This window comes from Cetorhinus maximus, chromosome 6, assembly GCF_964194155.1.
Source record: "Cetorhinus maximus chromosome 6, sCetMax3.hap1.1, whole genome shotgun sequence".
Lineage (NCBI taxonomy): Eukaryota > Metazoa > Chordata > Chondrichthyes > Lamniformes > Cetorhinidae > Cetorhinus > Cetorhinus maximus.
The window spans coordinates 51,825,771-51,841,795 of record NC_135884.1 but is presented as its reverse complement, the minus strand read 5'-3'; the positions used below and the strand labels follow the sequence as shown (position 1 = coordinate 51,841,795).

The window sequence follows — 16,025 nt, the reverse complement described above, 5'->3', positions numbered from 1 at the left end:
GTGTGTGAGAGAGAGAGAGAGAATGAGTGAGAGGGAGAGAGAGTGTATGTGAGAGACAGAGGGAGAGTGTGTGAGAGAGGGAGAGAGTGTGTGTGAGAGAGAGAGGGAGAGAGAGTGTGTGTGAGAGAGAGAGGAAGAGAGTGTGTGAGAGAGAGAGGAAGAGAGTGTGTGTGAGAGAGAGGGAGAGAGAGTGTGTGTGACAGAGAGGGAGAGAGAGTGTGTGTGAGAGAGAGGGAGAGAGAGTGTGTGTGTGAGAGAGAGGGTGAGAGAGGGAGAGAGTGTGTGAGTGAGAGAGAGAGCGAGTGTGTGTGAAAGAGAGGGAAAGTGCGTGAGTGAGAGAGAGGGAGAGTGCGTGAGTGAGAGAGAGGGAGAGTGCGTGAGAGAGAGGGGGAGAGTGTGTGAGTGTGTGTGAGAGAGAGAGGGAGAGTGCGTGAATGAGAGAGAGGGAGAGAGCGTGAGTGAGAGAGGGGGAGAATGTGCATGTGTGAGAGAGAGGGAGAGTGTGCATGTGTGAGAGAGAGGGAGAGTGTGCGTGTGTGAGAGAGAGGGAGAGTGTGCGTGTGTGAGAGAGAGGGAGAGTGTGCGTGTGTGAGAGAGAGGGAGAGTGTGCGTGTGTGAGAGAGAGGGAGAGTGTGCGTGTGTGAGAGAGAGGGAGAGTGTGCGTGTGTGAGAGAGAGGGAGAGTGTGCGTGTGTGAGAGAGAGGGAGAGTGTGCGTGTGTGAGAGGAGGAGAGAGTGCGTGTGTGAGAGATGGGGAGAGAGTGTGCGTGTGTGAGAGAGGGAGAGAGTGTGCGTGTGTGAGAGAGGGGGAGAGAGTGCGTGTGTGAGAGGGGGAGAGAGTGCGTGTGGGAGAGAGTGTGCGTGTGTGAGAGAGGGGGAGAGAGTGCATGTGAGAGAGGGGGAGAGAATGTGCGTGTGTGAGAGAGGGGGCGAGAGTGTGCGTGTGTGAGAGAGTGTGCATGTGTGAGATAGAGAGAGAGTGCATGCACGTGAGAAGGGGAGAGAGTGTGCCTGTCAAAGACGAAGAGAGTGAGCACGAGTGAGCGAGGAATAGAGCGCGCAAGAGCGAGCAAGGGAGAGAGCACGTGCAAGCATGAGGGAGAAATCGCGAGCGAGAGGGGGAGAGAGCGCGCAGGTGAGCGAACAAGGGGGAGAGAGAATGTGTGCGTCTGGCTCACTCCCAGTCTCAGGATTCTCAGTCACCCTCATCCCCACACACCAACCTGGTGAGAGTGAGCGAGTAAATACCCTGAGACTAGGAGGGAGCAAGGGACACACACACACTCACCCTCTTACACTTTATGGTCATTTTTTTAGTTACTCTTTTTTTTAAAGATCAATTTATTTCTTTGACATTGCTTTATTTTTGAAGGCAAGCTGTTTCTTTTCTTCATACTCAACTTTTTATTGAAATTCATGTATCTTTCCAAAATCTGCTCATCAGCCCTTTGAGTGAAAAAAAAAATGGCAATGTGGCCCCCTGCATGGAAAGGTTGGACAAGCCTGAACTAGAGGTGGCTGCCCAGGAAGAAGGGCTACCCCATCTGTGTGAGGCTGATGACCATCTTCCACCATCCCCTACACAGGCCTTTACTGAGAGCCACAGAGTCACTCAGAACATCATTGAGCAGCTAGCCAGTCTGCCCTGGCGGCTGGCGGGGAAGCACTGTAATACAGCCTGGACGGGTTCTCCAAGCTTGTGATGGTCTGCTGCATCCTCCACAAGGTGCTGCGGGGCCCGGGGAGAGAGAAGGTGCTGCGGGGCCCGGGGGAGTGAGAAGGTGCTGTGGCGCCCGGGGGACAGAGAAGGTGCTGCGAGGCCCGGGGAGAAAGAAGGTGCTGTGGAGCCCGGGGGAGAGAGAAGGTGCTGCGGGGCCCGGGGGAGAGAGAAGGTGCTGTGGAGCCCGGGGGACAGAGAAGGTGCTGCGAGGCCCGGGGAAAGAGAAGGTGCTGCGGGGCCCAGGGAGAGAGAAGGTGCTGCGGGGCCCAGGGAGAGAGAAGGTGCTTCGGGGCCCAGGGAGAGAGAAGGTGCTTCGGGGCCCAGGGAGAGAGAAGGTGCTGCAGAGCCCAGGAGAGAGAAGGTGCTGCGGGGCCCGGGGGAGAGAGAAGGTGCTGCGGGGCCCAGGGAGAGAGAAGGTGCTGCGGGGCCCGGGGAGAGAGAAGGTGCAGCAGGGCCCAGGGGAGAGAGAAGGTACTGTGGGGCCTGGGGAGAGAGAGAAGGGGCTGTAGGGCTCAGGGAGAGAGAAGGTGCTGTGGAGCCCGGGGAGAGAAGGTGCTGCAGGGCCCAGGGCGCGGAGAGCCTGAGTGTGTGTGAGAGGGAGAGTGAGTGTGTGTGTGAGAGACAGAGTGTGTGTGAGAGAGGGAATGAGTGAGAGGGAGAGAGTGTGTATGTGAGAGACAGAGGGAGAGAGAGTGTGTGAGAGAGGGAGAGAGTGTGTGTGAGAGAAAGAGGGAGAGAGAGTGTGTGTGAGAGAGAGAGGAAGAGAGTGTGTGAGAGAGAGAGGAAGAGAGTGTGTGAGAGAGAGAGGAAGAGAGTGTGTGAGAGAGAGAGGAAGAGAGTGTGTGTGAGAGAGAGGGAGAGAGAGTGTGTGTGACAGAGAGGGAGAGAGAGTGTGTGTGAGAGAGAGGGAGAGAGAGTGTGTGTGTGAGAGAGAGGGAGAGAGAGGGTGAGAGAGGGAGAGAGTGTGTGAGAGAGAGAGGGAGAGAGTGTGTGTGTGAGAGAGAGGGAAAGTGCATGAGTGAGAGAGAGGGAGAGTGTGTGAGAGAGAGGGAGAGTGTGTGAGTGAGAGAGAGGGAGAGTGCGTGAGTGAGAGAGAGGGAGAGTGCGTGAGTGAGAGAGGGGGAGAGTGTGTGAGTGTGTGTGAGAGAGAGAGGGAGAGTGCGTGAATGAGAGAGAGGGAGAGAGCGTGAGTGAGAGAGGGGGAGAATGTGCATGTGTGAGAGAGAGGGAGAGTGTGCATGTGTGAGAGAGAGGGAGAGTGTGCGTGTGTGAGAGAGAGGGAGAGTGTGCGTGTGTGAGAGAGAGGGAGAGTGTGCGTGTGTGAGAGAGAGGGAGAGTGTGCGTGTGTGAGAGAGAGGGAGAGTGTGCGTGTGTGAGAGAGAGGGAGAGTGTGCGTGTGTGAGAGAGAGGGAGAGTGTGCGTGTGTGAGAGAGAGGGAGAGTGTGCGTGTGAGAGAGAGAGGGAGAGTGTGCGTGTGTGAGAGAGAGGGAGAGTGTGCGTGTGTGAGAGAGAGGGAGAGTGTGCGTGTGTGAGAGAGAGGGAGAGTGTGCGTGTGTGAGAGGAGGAGAGAGTGCGTGTGTGAGAGATGGGGAGAGAGTGTGCGTGTGTGAGAGAGGGAGAGAGTGTGCGTGTGTGAGAGAGGGGGAGAGAGTGCGTGTGTGAGAGGGGGAGAGAGTGCGTGTGGGAGAGAGTGTGCGTGTGTGAGAGAGGGGGAGAGAGTGCATGTGAGAGAGGGGGAGAGAATGTGCGTGTGTGAGAGAGGGGGCGAGAGTGTGCGTGTGTGAGAGAGTGTGCATGTGTGAGATAGAGAGAGAGTGCATGCACGTGAGAAGGGGAGAGAGTGTGCCTGTCAAAGACGAAGAGAGTGAGCACGAGTGAGCGAGGAATAGAGCGCGCAAGAGCGAGCAAGGGAGAGAGCACGTGCAAGCATGAGGGAGAAATCGCGAGCGAGAGGGGGAGAGAGCGCGCAGGTGAGCGAACAAGGGGGAGAGAGAATGTGTGCGTCTGGCTCACTCCCAGTCTCAGGATTCTCAGTCACCCTCATCCCCACACACCAACCTGGTGAGAGTGAGCGAGTAAATACCCTGAGACTAGGAGGGAGCAAGGGACACACACACACTCACCCTCTTACACTTTATGGTCATTTTTTTAGTTACTCTTTTTTTTAAAGATCAATTTATTTCTTTGACATTGCTTTATTTTTGAAGGCAAGCTGTTTCTTTTCTTCATACTCAACTTTTTATTGAAATTCATGTATCTTTCCAAAATCTGCTCATCAGCCCTTTGAGTGAAAAAAAAAATGGCAATGTGGCCCCCTGCATGGAAAGGTTGGACAAGCCTGAACTAGAGGTGGCTGCCCAGGAAGAAGGGCTACCCCATCTGTGTGAGGCTGATGACCATCTTCCACCATCCCCTACACAGGCCTTTACTGAGAGCCACAGAGTCACTCAGAACATCATTGAGCAGCTAGCCAGTCTGCCCTGGCGGCTGGCGGGGAAGCACTGTAATACAGCCTGGACGGGGTCTCCAAGCTTGTGATGGTCTGCTGCATCCTCCACAATTTCACCATTTTGAGGGCACAGCCACTACCTCCAAGGATTCAGAGGCCAACTCAAGAAGAGGAAGTAGAGAAACAAAAGGTGGCATCCTTGATCTCTTTAAACAAGATGGGCAAAGAGAGAGTGGATTATCAGGCTCCCATTTCAGTGATGTGACTTCCTCAGACCAACATGGACCCACTGTTCCATCCATCTGAGACATCCCGTCAAGTCCAGTTGGCCACCATCTAAAAATAAAAGCCACCAATAAAAAACTTTCCATGGTATCTTTATTCAATAACACATCCAATTATACAAACAGAAATTGATTATCCACACAGTTGTATGGGCAGGCTGACTAACTGGCAACAGCGAGGTTACGGGCAGGGTGGTAGTACTGGCAGCACGAATGCTATCATCCTGAACACAGCAGGTTTGTGCTCCACAGAGCCTCTGACGCTCCCACTGGGCAGTTCCTCAGTATCCTGGTGGAGGACAGATTGCTGGACTGCAGTGAGAGCCTGCGTGCTACTTGAACACAGATCTGTTGCCACGATAACAGCAGTCAATCCTGCAACGCAGAAAGCATCGATTCATGATCTCAGTCTGAGCTTCCATTGCAACACTCAAGACATTCCATGACTTCTGCCTATGCTGCAGTGGAAGCTGAGACAGCAGCCACCTGACAGTCTTAGTACAGTTGAGTTGGCTAGTGCAGCCATGGATCTAGCCACCACATCCAGGATGGAAAGGATCAGCGCCATGCTTTACACAATACCTTGTCTCATGTTGGAGGTGGGCTCCTCCATACTCCTTTCCAGTGACAGCCAGTTTTGTGGCAGACCCCTGCCAACACACCTAGCACCATGGTGTACATGTTCATCAGCCTTCTCCTGTAGGTTGCTTCTTTGGAGTCCTCATCTGAATCCCCTGCCGCATGTGCCTTTCCACCTCCTCCCCACACCCTTGGTTCTCTGCTGCTTCCTCCAATTATGGGCAAACTTATCCTGGAAAAGAGAAGGTCAAATATCAGTGATTGTGTGATCGGCACATCACTCAAGAACTGTCATAGCTGAATAGCTGGAGGTATACGGAGGCAGCAAGAGGTGGGTGCCAGATTGGCATCAGTGGAAGGTATGTGCGAGTGAAATTGGGAATCTGAATGTTAGGCGCATGACCCATCTGTTGCAGGGTGAGCGATGGGGGTTGGTGTATTGAGCAGTGTGATAGACTGGTTGGTTTGCAGGGTATAAGAGGTGATGTAAAGATGTATTCACAGACTTTGATCACACGTGTGAACTCATTAAACTTTTTCTGGCACTGCTGCCAGGTCTTTGGGGCCAGACTCTAGACATTTACTTTGCTTGCCACCTCTTACCACTTCCACCTGGCCCCTCCCCACCCTGCTGTGGAACCATGGCCTCTTCCTTCAAGTCTTCCTCCAACAAGAGTCCAGATGATTTGTGTCCCAGGCTGCTGAGGGAGGCAAGGGAGGAGATCGCAGGGGCTCTGACCCAAGTTTTTAATTCCTCTCTGGCCACGGGGGAGGTACCAGAAGACTGGAGAACAGCTAATGTGGTTCCGCTATTTAAGAAGGGTTGTAGAGATAAGCCAGGGAACTACAGGCCAGTGAGTCTCACGTCAAAGAATAAAGAACAAAAAAACAGGAACAGGCCCTACGGCCCTCCAAGCCTGCGCCGATCATATTGCCTGTCAAACTAAAATATTTTGCACTTCCGGGGTCGGTATCCCTCTATTCCCATCCTATTCATGTATTTGTCAAGCTGCCTCTTAAACACCACTATCTCACCTGCTTCCACCACCTCCTCTGGCAGCGAATTCCAGACACTCACTACCCTCTGCGTAAAAAACTTGCCCCGCACATCTCCTCTGAAGTTTTCTCCTCTCACCTTAAATCTATGTCCCCTAGTAGACTCTTCCACCCTGGGAAAAAGCTTCTGACTATCTACTCTGTCCATGCCACTCATAATTTTGTAAACTTCTATCAAGTCGCCCCTCAATCTCCATCACTCTAGTGAGAACAATCTGAGTTTCTCCAACCTCTCCTCATAGATAATAACCTCCAGACCAGGCAGCATCCTGGTAAACCTCCTCTGCACACTCTCCAATGCCTCCATATCCTTCTGGTAATGTGGCGACCAGAATTGCATGCAATATTCCAAGTGTGGCCTAACCAAGGTTCTATACAGCTGCAGCATGACTTCCCAGCTTTTAAACTCAATACCCCTGCTGATGAAGGCAAGCATGCCATATGCCTTCCTGACTACCTTATCCACCTGCGTTGCCACTTTCAGTGACCTGTGGACCTGTACACCCAGATCCCTCTGCCCGTCGATGCACTTAAGGGTTCTGCCATTTACTGTATAATTCCTACCTGTATTAGACCTTGCATAATGCATTACCTCACATTTGTCCGGATTAAACTCCATCTGCTATTTCTCCGCACAAGTCTCCAAACGATCTATATCCCGTTGTATCCTTTGACAATCCTCTTCATTATCTGCAACTCCTCCAACCTTAGTGTCATCTGCAAACTTACTAATTAGCCCAGTTACATTTTCCTCCAAATCATTTACGTGTACTACAAACAGTCAGTGGTAGGGAAACTATTGGAGAAAGTTCTGAAGGAGAGAATCTATATCCACTTGGAGAGGCAAGGTTTGATCAGGGATAGTCAGCATGGCTTTGTCAGAGGGAGGTCATGCCTAACAAATTTGATTGAATTTTTTGAGGAGGTGAACAGGTGTGTAGATGAGGGTGGTGCAGTTGATGTAGTTTATATAGATTTCAGCAAAGCCTTTGACAAGGTCCCACATGAGAGACTTATAAAGAAGGCAAATGCACAAGGGATACAGGGTAATTTGATATGGTGGATTCAAAATTGGCTTAGTTGTAGGAGGCAGAGGGTGATGACGGAAGGATGCTTTAGTGACTGGAAGCCAGTGTCCAGTGGCGTACACAGAGATCTGTGCTGGGTCCCCTATTATTTGTCATTTATATAAACAACATAGATGACTATGTGGGGGATAGGATTAGTAAGTTTACGGATGACACAAAGATTGGCCGGGTGGTTAACAGTGAGGTTGAGTGTCTTGGGCTACAGGAAGATATAGACGGGATGGTCAAATGAGCAGATAAGTGGCAGATGGAATTTAACCCTGAAAAGTGTGAGGTGATACATTTTGGAAGGAATAATTTGACACGGAAGCATTCAATGAACAGCATGACACTAGGTAGTTCTGAGGAACAAAGGGACCTTGGCGTGTGTGTGCATAGATCTCTGAAGGCAGAGGGGCATGTTAGTGGGGTGGTGAAAAAGGCATATGGGACACTTGCGTTCATCAATCGAGGCGTAGATTACAAAAGTAGGGAGGTCATGTTGGAGTTGTATAGAACCTTAGTGAAGCCACAGCTGGAGTACTACGTGCAGTTCTGGTCGCCACATTATAGGAAGGATGTGATTGCACTGGAGGGGGTGCAGAGGAGATTCACCAGGATGTTGCCTGGGATGAAACATTTAAGTTATGAAGAGAGGTTGGATAGGCTTGGGTTGTTTTTGTTGGAGCAGAGAAGACTGAGGGGCGACCTGATCGAGGTGTACAAGATTATGAGGGGCATGGACAGGGTGGATAGGGAGCAGCTGTCCCCTTATTTGAAAGGTCAGTCACATAGGGGCATAAGTTCAAGGTGAGGGGCAGGAGGTTTAGGGGGGATGTGAGGAAAAACCTTTTTACCCAGAGGGTGGTGACGGTCTGGAATGCACTGCCTGGGAAGGTGGTGGAGGCGGGTTGCCTCACATCCTTTAAAAAGTACCTGGATGAGCACTTGGCACGTCATAACATTCAAGACTATGAGCCAAGTGCTGGTAAATGGGATTGGGTAGGTAGGTCAGGTGTTTCTCACGTGTCGGTGCAGACTTGATGGGCCGAAGGGCCTCTTCTGCATTGTGATTCTGTGAAGAGTTCCTCTAGTGAGGCATCTGAGACCCTTGAAGCCTGCAGAATCTTGGAACAGCTTTGCCTGGTGTTCGCTGTTCCTTCACTTTGACTAAATCGGTTCAAGTTATTTGCAGTCTTTAGTTATCCGGTGCAGCTTCACTTTAAGAGGGACATACTTCCTTTAAGAACTGTAGGCTATTTGGAACACATTGCAGTCTCGCACACTCCTAGGTCCTGTTACCCATGCAGCACGTCATTATCATTTAAATGAGGTGGCAGGACAAAATTTACACGTTGTCTACCTCCACTGGAAAAAACATAGGTCACGAATCACAACCTCCATACTCGAAAAATAATGTAAATCAGTAGTGTCTCTCTGAGCAGCTTTGTTCTATGCCAAATCTGAGGGGCACAGTGGAAGAGGAGTTAGTACTACTGGATTAGAAATCAGAAAAGTGACAGAAAATTCCACATTAAACTTGTACTCTTTAAAATTATATGAAATAATTGTTCACTTAAAGGTCTGGAGAAAATTCAACTTACTTCGATATGTTTGGCTCATTTGATAAAATATACTAATATATTTTATATTAACTTTCAGAATTGACTTAGAAATTTAATTTTTACCTATTAATAAAAAAATTTCCAATGTCAAGTTTTTGATAACAGTGACAAAATTTTGTTTTATCTAAACTGAGATTTGTCTGTTTTTGGTTGGAATTAATGGCCGTTCGAACTTTATTTTATGTGTTCTCTTAATGTCTGAATCATTACTATAGGTCTTGAGAGTGTCATCAAATGTCTTTCAATACTCAATACCTTTGCCACCCATTGCACCCCGTTCTCTGATTATTGTCATGTTGAAGCAGACTTTTCACAACCTCACCATCCTGTTCACCCACAAGCTTAGCTTCTGACATTAAATCCTCTCCATCACAAAGACTGCCTACTTCCATCCCTGTAACCTGGCTCACCTCGATCCCTGCCTTAGCCATCTGCTGCTGAAACCTTCATCTATTCCTTTGTTGCTTCTACATTCAACTATCCCAATGCTCTCCTGGACAACCTTCCACCCTCCATAAACTTCAGTTCATCCATACTCTGCTGTTCATCAATGTCCCCTCCTCTAATTCATTTTTTGTTATGCACAGCTGATTCATTTAAATGCGCAGTCTGTTTAAATTTTTTTCATGGCCATGAACATGCACTATCTTAAAAGGGGACAATTTGTGCGCAGCCTTTATGGTAACTTCTGGGTTGCTGCACAATTCAGAGGGAACAATGCTGTCCATACCCTTCCCTGTACCCAATCCTGTTCACCTGCCAGCTTTCATCTCACTGTTCTGCATTGGCTCCTGGTAGTGCCTCAAATTGAAAATTATAATCCCTGTGTTAAAATCTCATCATCCTCTTGACACACTGTCCCCCTATCCTGCTTATTTTTAAAATTCTCCAACCCTACAAACCCTCCAAATTTCCATTTCTCTGATCTCTTAGGCAAACCCCATCCTCCCCATCTGCCTAGGCCTAACATCGTAGAATTTCTTTCATAAACCTTCCCATTTCCTTATCCACATTTAAGACCCTTCTTAAAGTTCACCTCTTTAGCCAAGTTTTTCCCATTCCTCCGAGTAACTCCTCCTTTGACTCAGCATCCATTTATTTGATTACGCTCCTGAAAAGAATCTTGGGAATGTTTATCTATGTTAAAGGCACTACGTAAATGCAAGTTGTTATTGTCTCACATTATATTATTAATTGCTTTTGGCATGCAGATACATTATAATATGTTTATATTGCTTTCTCTCAAATGCAGTTGGATGAAGGCTGGATGGATGACGACCGAAATGATTTCCTGGATGATTTGCATATGGACATGCTAGAAGAACAGCATCATCAGGCTATGCAGTTTACAGCCAGCATGCTTCAACAGGTAATGAGACTATAACTTCAGTAATTTTTTCTAAAGCTACTATGAGGCATAGAAATTAGACAGATTCAACACTGCTCGCTGGCTATCCTCCACAAGCAGCTTGCCGGAAAGAAAGACTTCACTGTCGAACTGCCTGCCTCATTGGCAGCAGCCCTCAGGTAGTCCTGAAAGTTGGTTAGAATGAGCTTGAGGAGTGATCCCAATGCCTGTGAAGTTAGGGAAGCATTCTTGCTCTTCCTGACATCACAGAAAAGCTTTTTGAAATTTACCTTGGACTGTTGAGTTGGGGCAAACCCAACTCCTGACCTATCCTTGCTAACTTATCTCACCAAGGAGTTAGTCAACAAGCATCAGGCCTCTAACTTATTGAAGCAATCTAGCCTCTGATTTAGACATCCAGGATGCCTAAAAAATGGACCCAAAAAATAAAGTTTTGGTACCAATGCCTACACACACTGGGCAGACGACCTTCCACTAAATTGGTATGATACAAACTTCATTCTTGTCTTTTTAATACTAGACATCATACGTTTTTGCTCAATAATTTAAGCTAGTTATTTCATCTATAATATAAATAGCCTGATGTACAGGCATTGCTTTTGAAAAACTACGCTAAAGTGGACAATAGATGAACATTTTTAAATATATGCAGTACAAGAATTTTGTTCCCTCTTCCTAATAAACACTCTTAAACTTAAAGATATATTTTCATGGCAATTTTAAACATTCACGTTGGTTATTGAGTTGCAACTGTGGTATTATGCATCTGTTGTTTCTCATTACCAGTGGCTTCTGGTCTTGTGTGAGCAACCATCCTGGGAAAATGTGATTTTTCTTTTTATATCTAGAATTGCTGTGACTGAGTAATGGAACAGAATATATAATCCTCTACTCCTTGTAGTGGCTTCACTTGAGTGGCTTCACACATTAGCCAACAGTAAACTCCAGGCATTAACTGTATGTGATTCACTTAGATCAACCATTAATCTGTTGCTGCGTCTCACATGCCATCTGGAATAATTTGGAGCTACTTTCAAGCCTCGCACTGCTAACGCTTTTATCTCACACTTTTAGCATCATACACTTCCTTTATTATCCCTGAACGCTAACATGTCCTTCTATTCCATCTCCATTGTTTTGTCTTCCAGCATTCAGCACTTTGTTTCTCCTATCATTTTCCATTTCCTTGTATCTTGAGACTCTGCAGATTTCCTGTCTCACTTCTCTTTGTCCCTTCTTGCCTGTTCTCAATAGCAAAATTAAAACTGAGGGGTGAGGATGGCACAGCCACTTCACCCAGCAGCATGCCTACGCTATTCATCTCCTCAAACTGTTTCTGCCCTATAAAACGTCAAATTACCCATGCACTCAATGAGTGGTTAAGATCTGGGATGTGCTGCCTGAGAGTGTGGTGGAGGCAGGTTCAATGGAGGCACTCAAGGGAATTGGAATGTTATTTGAAAAGGAAAAATGTGCAGGGTTATGAGGAGAAGAGAAAGTGGGGGAATGGCCCTAGTTCCAGTACTCATTTGGAGGTCCAGTGCAGACATTGGCATCCATGTGTGCCATAACAATTTTGTGATTCTGTGAAATATGTTGATTCTTCGTGAGCATTGACCTTTGAAATGCAATCCATGAATTACTGAGTTGTGGCAACAGAAAATTAAACTACATGGGCAATCTCTTACTTATCTCCCTACACACAACGAGCATCTTATGCTGTTTTACTAAAAGTGTTACGTTAAATTTGATGATCAACAAATAAGGTTGGGACTGTGAGCTCACATGTTTATAACTGTTGGCACATATACCTGAAAGCTTTGCTGAATACAGTAAAGCCAGAAAATATTACAAATTGTGATGTAACAACAGCTGAACCTGCTGGCCTTTTTCTGCTGTGAAACTCTTGTCATGTAACCCATCAGGAATCTCCTTATTCCTACCGGACCAGCGAATTCTTCCATGCTGCATTAGTTTGCAAATTAGTGCATGATGCTAAGCTAAGCTAATTTCCTCTCTTTTTTTTTAATATCAACTAGTGCACCTGAAATTGTTGGAATTAAAACATAACGTGTTAAGCACATATTCATAGCATTTGGAACATTCCATTTTCATAGGCTTGTTGCCAGTGTAGCAGAAGCTATTAAACAATAAGTGAGTAGCCCCCTCACCCCCACCATATGCAGAAATGCACCAGCCATTCTGCAAATATATCAGTTATACTAAGATAAAAACAAAAAACTGGGGATGCTGGAAATCCAAAACAAAAACAAAAATACCTGGAAAAACTCAGCAAGTCTGGCAGCATCTGCGGAGAGGAGCACAATTACGTTTCGAGTCCGCATGACTCTTCAACAGAACTAAGGAAAAATAGAAAAGGGGTGAAATATAAGCTGGTTGGGGGGGGTGGGGACAAGAAGAGCTGGATAGAGGGCCAGTGATAGGTGGAGATAACCAAAAGATGTCACAGACAAAAGATCAAAGAGGTGTTGAAGGTGGTGATATTATCTAAAGGAATGTGCTAATTAAGGGTAGAAAGCAGGACGAGCAAGGTACAGATAGCCCTAGTGGGGGTGGGGTAGGGTGAAGGAATCAAAAAAGGCTAAAAGGTAGAGATTTAACAATGGATGGAAATACATTTAAAAATAATGGGAATAGGTGGGAAAAGAAAAATCTATATAAATTATTGGAAAAAACAAAAAGGAGGGGGAAAATCAGAAAGGGGGTGGGGATGGAAGAGAGAGTTCATGATCTAAAATTGTTGAACTCAATATTCAGTTCGGAAGGCTGTAAAGTGCCTAGTCGGAAGATGAGGTGCTGTTCCTCCAGTTTGCGTTGAGCTTCACTGGAACAATGCAGCAAGCCAAGGACAGACATGTGAGCATGAGAGCAGGGTGGAGTGTTGAAATGGCAAGCGACAGGGAGGTCTGGGTAATGCTTGCGGACAGACCGAAGGTGTTCTGCAAAGCGGTCACCCAGTCCGCGTTTGGTCTCTCCAATGTAGAGGAAACCGCATTGGGAGCAACAAATGCAGTAGACTAAGTTGAGGGAAGTGCAAGTGAAATGCTGCTTCACTTGAAAGAAGTGTTTGGGCCCTTGGACAATGAGGAGAGGGGAAGTAAAGGGGCAGGTGTTGCATCGTCTGCGGTTGCATGGGAAGGTGCCGTGGGAGGGGTTTGAGGTGTAGGGGGTGATGGAGGAGTGGACCAGGTTGTCACGGAGGGAATGATCCCTGCGGAATGCCGCTGGGGGGGTGAAGGGAAGATGTGTTTGGTGGTGGCATCATGCTGGAAATGGCGGAGGATGATCCTTTGAATGCGGAGGCTGGTGGGGTGATAAGTGAGGACAAGGGGACCCTATCATGTTTCTGGGAGGGAGAAGAAGGTGTGAGGACGGATGCGCGGGAGATGGGCTGGACACGGTTGAGGGCCCTGTCAACCACCGTGGGTGGAAAACCTCGGTTAAGGAAGAAGGAGGACATGTCAGAGGAACTGTTTTTGAAAGTGGCATCATCAGAACAGATGCGACGGAGGCAAAGGAACTGAGAGAATGGGATGGAGTCCTTACAGGAAGCGGGGTGTGAGGAGCTGTAGTCGAGGTAGCTGTAGGAGTCGGTAGGCTTGTAATGGATATTGGTGGACAGTCTATCACCAGAAATTGAGACAGAGAGGTCAAGGAAGGGAAGGGAAGTGTCAGAGATGGACCATATGAAAATGATGGAGGGGTGGAAATTGGAAGCAAAATTAATAAAAATTTTTCCAGGTCCAGACAAGAGCATGAAGCAGCGCCGAAGTAATCATTGATGTACCGGAGAAAGAGTTGTGGGAGGGGGCCGGAGTAGGACTGGAACAAGGAATGTTCCACATACCCCATAAAGAGACAGACATAGCTGGGGCCCATGTGGGTACCCATAGCCACACCTTTTATTTGGAGGAAGTGAGAAGAGTTTAAGGAGAAATTGTTCAGTGTGAGAACAAGTTCAGCCAGACGGAGGAGAGTAGTGGTGGATGGGGATTGTTCGGGCCTCTGTTCGAGGTAGAAGCGGAGAGCCATCAGACCATCCCGGTGGGGGATGGAGGTGTAGAGGGATTGGAAGTCCATGGTGAAGAGGAGGCGGTTGGGGCCAGGGAACTGGAAATTGTTGATATGATGTAGGGTGTCAGAGGAATCACAGATGTATGTGGGAAGGGACTGGACAAAGGGAGAGAGAATGGAGTCAAGATAGCAAGAAATGAGTTCCGTGGGGCAGGAACAGGCTGACACGATCGGTCTGCCAGGACAGTCCTGTTTGTGGATTTTGGGTATGAGGTAGAAGCAGGCCTTCCGAGGTTGGGAGACTATATCAGTTATACTGACTGGAATCAATTAATATCACACTTCAGGAAACAAAAATCGTCTTTGGTGATTTTTCCAAGGAGTACATATTATTAACAAAAATATATTTTGTAATTTGCAATAATCCCTGCACACTTCTGTTATGAAATTCATGGCTGAACTAATGTTTTATTTCTGAAATAATAATACCAATTATTGCAGTTTGATTAATTGATGGTGCAAGACAAGAAACTACTGAGAAGCACCTTTATTTCTTTTCATGTTAAGTTCATTATAACCTTATTTTATAGTTTGGTGTGTACAATGAGTTGTATTTATTATTTCCCACATTATGAATTCCTAAACTGGATGGAGTTGCCTCAGGGAGATGCCAAGTAGAAACAAGGGGGAAGTTCGAAAAAAGGCAATTAAGGGTGGGCAACAACTGCTGGCCTTGTCAGTGACGCTCACATGCTAAGAACGAATATTAAAAAATGTCAACCAATAGGTGTTCCTGAACATCATCTAGAGAATTGGCAGTAGCTTGAACAGATTAATTGTGTTAATGGTGCATTAATTGTTAAATGTATTTTAATTGTGATTAATCGTATGCAGGTAGTGAGTATTAACAGGGGTTTCACTTAAGCCCTATTAGTAGACACAGATTAAAACTGTGGTTGTTGGGTTAGGAAATGTATGTTTATAACATGTAATTATGTAATTAAGTATAAAAGTTTGTAAAGATTGGCTCCAGTTCTATTCTTCACCAACTGGTTTTCTGGAGTAGAACAATTTGCCTGTCCTGGCAAAGAGATAACAGTGAAGGCACAAAAGGACAAGAGGAGTAACTGATGAAATTGTGGACTGTTATATTACTATTACAACAAATACATGCTCAATGACAGCAGTTAAGACTGAACCGTTCTTTCTGAAACATAAACCTAATAGTTTACTTTTTTACTACACAAATGATGAGATCGATAAAGCACATTGTTCCAATGTAAAAAAAACTATTGTCTGGTCTAGATTAACAAACCCTAATTTTAACACTTAGATGGGAGTATAGTTAAAATGAGGGCAAATAATTTATCCTCTTTGATCCCACTGCCAAAGAATGTAAGAACATATGAAGGAGGAGCAGGAGTAGACTGTATGGCCCCTTGAGCTCTGCCATTCAATACGATCATGGCTGATCTGCCTCAACTGCACTTTCTCACCTGCTGTTAAATCCCTGAAACATCAAATACCTGTTCATCTCAGCCTAGAATATACTCGATGATAGATCATCCACAACCCTCTAGGGTAGACAATTTAAAGATTTACAAGCCTCAGAGTGACGAAATTTATCCTCATCTCAGTCCTAAATGACTAACACCTTATCCTGAGACTGCGCCTCCATATTCTTGATTCTCCAGTCAGAGGAAACAACCTATGTGTCTACCCCATCAATTCCTTAAAAAATTTTGCACGTGTAAGATCACCTCTCATTCTTCTATTCCAGAGAGTAAAGGCTCAATTTATTCAGCCCCTCTCATTCTAGGCCTTCCCAACCTATCCTGATGT

At 46.7% G+C, this 16,025-nt stretch overlaps 1 protein-coding gene across 2 annotated transcripts in view; it reads left to right on the top strand.

Moving 5' to 3' along the window:
* The window catches only part of pdzrn3b (PDZ domain containing RING finger 3b), a 381,612-nt gene that overhangs the window by 360,514 nt on the left and 5,073 nt on the right, over window positions 1-16,025 (top strand). For both annotated transcript variants that reach the window (XM_078543728.1, XM_078543729.1), the window contains one exon: window positions 10,032-10,148. In XM_078543728.1, coding sequence (XP_078399854.1) covers window positions 10,032-10,148 — 117 coding nt within the window. The remainder of the gene's footprint in view (window positions 1-10,031; window positions 10,149-16,025) is intronic.